We start from the raw sequence: 3,296 nt of genomic DNA on the forward strand, positions 1-3,296 counted from the left end.
TCCCGCGGCCGGAGGGGGATGACGTCACCCCGCGGGAGCCCGCGCCCTCCCGCCGCCAGGTGGCGCTGCGCCCCCGCCTCGGCCCGGGGCGACGCCTTGGCGCGCGTGGGCGGGAGAAGCGCTCGGCTTGCTCAGCCTCGTGGTCTCCTCTGCAGGTTGGTGGGAAGCGCGGCCTCGGGCGGCGGCGGCGGCGGCCTCGGGCGCTGAGCTGGGCCCTGCGCGTCCCGTCCGCCGGGTGCACGGCGCCCGAGCTGCGCTGTCGTCGGCGCGCGGGGCGACCCTCGCTGCCCGCCAGGCTCTCTGGGCGGAGCCTCAGCTGCAACGTGGACGTGGGGCGCCCACTCGGGGCTGCAGGGCGGCCGGCGGACTGAAGCCCCAGCCAAGGCGGGCGGCGCGGACGGGCAGGCGGGGGCCGCCGCCCCGGAGGCCCCTGTGCTGGGACAGCGCGGGGCTGCGCGCGCCCCGGGATCTGACTCTGCTCCCGCCGCTCGCCCGCCCTCTGTTTGGGGCCGGATGTAACACAACCACCCTGCTTCCTAGCAGGGGCCCCGCCTGGACCCCAAAGATGGTGACACTGCTGTGCCCCTGCAAGTGGCCCAGACCCAAGGCGGCAGTGCCGCAGTGCTGGGGGGTGGGGGTGGGGGTGCCAGCACCCTTAAGCCATCAAACCAGAAGGATGCCTGCGATGTACCCCAGTGGGGCTGTGGGGGCTCCCTCTGGTCAGGAGGGCAGCCAGGGCAGGGAGTGGGCTCCGTGAGTAGGGTCTGGGGGGGCGCTGCTCCCCAAGTGGTCACGTCATTTCTCTGCCCACTTCCTGGGCCTGTGGCCGCTGTTGGGAGCTGGCCACCAGCCTACAGTCAGGGAGTCCTGGAGTGAGCACCCCTGAGCGTGGTGGTATCAAACCAGCCCGGTCCTGGGCCCCACTCGCCGTCACCCCTGAGGGCAGCCCCACGGGGCAGGACCGGTCTCCTGAGCCTTGACGGCCAGCTCAGTGGGTAAGGTGTCCCCACACGGTTCTTTCTGCAGAGGTGAACTTGTCTAATGGCCAGCTCGGGGGCCATGGCTGGGAGCCCGGGTGGGCCTCCGGGCGCTCGGCACAGTACAGAGGCGGGCACACCGCACAGCTAAAGGCTTGTATATATTATCAAAATCTATGGGAGACAGACGCAGCCGTTCACACAGCAGCAGGCGGCTGTGGGGGAAATGTCACTTTGGCATCAAAGCTCCCGGCCAGGCTGCTGTGTGTGGCTCTCTGGAACCCACGCCCGCCAGCCCCGTGCACCTGCGCCCTGGCCCAGGAGGGATTGGGGGGCATCCTCAGCCCCGCCTTCCTCGTCCCCTGGCCCTCACGCCTCTGTTTTCTGCCGCTGCCCTGCACGGGGGCCACCAGCCGCTGCTTTGCCCAAGGGCTCCTCAGAGGCCTGAATCCTGGCCCTGGAGGGCAGTGGGCTGGGCTGGCGGCGTCCCTGCGGCACCTCTCTCCTGGCGCACGGGCCTGTGCAGCTTGCCAGCCACAGGCATGCCATCTTCTCGGTGACGGGCTACGAGGACTCTCCTTGTCCAGGAACTTCAGCTCCAGGTAGAGAAGAAAAGCCTGGAGAGCCTCAGCGATAAGAAAAGGGGAGCAGGAAGAGAGCCCTGAAGTGTGGGCTAGGCCTCCAGCGGTCCCCCGGCACGGCAGGGACGTCGCAGCGGGCAGCAGCGGTGGTGCGGGGGTCTGTGCGGCCCTGGGAGGCGAGGCCGGGGCGGTGGCGGCCGCGGAGGTGGCGCCCGTTCCTACTGCAGCAGCTTGGGTACCTCCACCTGTGGGGCAAAGCGCAGACCGTTTAGTGGAGGGAGCGCCTGGCACCGCCCTCTTCCGGGGGGCAGACACCTCAGCCCTCGTCTGGGGCATGAATAAACGGGGTGCTGACACAGGCGGCCGTTTCCCTTTTCTGTGAAAGCTGGCTGCCATCCGTGACCACTGTGATTACGGTCGGGCTTGTCCTTTGTCTCCTGGTGTCTAGCCCCAGCTGGCCACGGAGGCCGTCACCCAGGGCGGGGGGGGTGGGGTGGACAGGGCTTTGAGGAGCAGGGCCTGGAGGGCTGTGTCCAGGGCACTGCACGTCTGTCATGGGGAGGCTCCCAGACACTTTGTGGATAGGTGGTCGGACGGGGCTGCTGCCCAGGGAACAAGTCAGTCTGGGGCGGGAAGGGGTGGGTCCTGGGGGAGAGGCAGGTTTGGCTGCAGGTGGAGAAGGTGAGGCTGCTGCGAGAGGCAAAAAGCAGCTCCTGGAAGGGAGGACAGCCGCCCTCCGAGGGCCACAGGTGTGGCCAGTCTGGAGGCAGGAGGACGGGCCCGAAGGCCCTGGGCGTGTATCCTGCCCGCAGCCCGAGCCGGCTCGTGGCCGGCCAGCCCACCCCGCTGCCCGCCTCCCCCACCTACTTAACTTCTTGAGCTGCTTGAGGTTGCTGGAGCGGATGGCAGCCAGCAGCTGGTCGCGCGAGTTCTTCTCCTGGGCGGGGAGGACTTTGTCCCCCATCTTCCTCTGGGTGGCTGGCGACAGTGAGTTCCTCAGGCTCTCCATGATGAGCGGTGGGGCCAGGGGAGGCGGGGGCGGGGGGGGAGCGGCCGGAGCCCCCCCTTTCTTGGGCGAGTTCTTGGGGGAGGCCTTTGGCGATGGCTGCGGGGAGGGTTTGGGGGAGCCTTTGGCCGGGGCCCCGACCTTGGGCACCCCCAGCAGGGCCGCCTTCTCGCCGCCGGCCTGCGCCTGCCGCTGCTCCTGCAGCCGCCTCTGCCGCTGCCTGTCCATGTTGCGGCTGAGCAGGCCGGTGACGGCCATGCGGGGCCCGGCCAGCTCGAAGTGGTAGCCCAGCTTGAGCAGCGTGCCGTTCTCCCGCAGCAGCTGCGCCATCTCCATCTCGGTCTTGCCGCCGCAGATGTGCCGCTGGTTGTGAAAGCGCAGCTCGGTCAGCGTGCTGTTCTGCAGCAGGGCCCGGAAGATGGCCAGGATGCCCCTGCCCGTGATGTGGTTGGAGTCCAGGTTGAGGCTGGTGATGGTGCGGTTGGCCTTGAGCATGATGGCGATGGCGAAGGCCACGTGGTCGTCGGCGCGCGTGTTGGCCAGCGCGAACACCTTCACCACCGTGTTGAACTCCAGCGCCTCGGCGAAGCGCACCAGCACCTCGGTGGTGATGCAGTCGGAGTTGTTGACGTTCACCTCCGTCATCCCGGGGTCGTTGTTCCGCACCCTCTCCAGGGCCTCGTCGAAGACGCCGGGCGCCGCCTCCTCCTGGGCCGGGCCCCCCTCTGCGGC

The 3,296-nt window shown here is 69.2% G+C and overlaps 1 protein-coding gene across 1 annotated transcript in view; it reads right to left on the minus strand.

Moving 5' to 3' along the window:
* Positions 1–19: 19 nt before the first annotated feature.
* LMOD1 (leiomodin 1) overlaps positions 20–3,296 on the minus strand; it is a 26,787-nt gene continuing 23,510 nt past the window's right edge. Inside the window, exons 3-4 of the mRNA XM_019638002.1 lie at positions 2,430–3,293; positions 20–1,803 (exon numbers count right to left, since the gene is read on the minus strand). Coding sequence (XP_019493547.1) covers positions 1,777–1,803; positions 2,430–3,293 — 891 coding nt within the window. The 3' untranslated portion in view covers positions 20–1,776. The remainder of the gene's footprint in view (positions 1,804–2,429; positions 3,294–3,296) is intronic.

Source organism: Hipposideros armiger, unplaced genomic scaffold (assembly GCF_001890085.2).
Source record: "Hipposideros armiger isolate ML-2016 unplaced genomic scaffold, ASM189008v1 scaffold_37, whole genome shotgun sequence".
Classification (NCBI taxonomy): domain Eukaryota; kingdom Metazoa; phylum Chordata; class Mammalia; order Chiroptera; family Hipposideridae; genus Hipposideros; species Hipposideros armiger.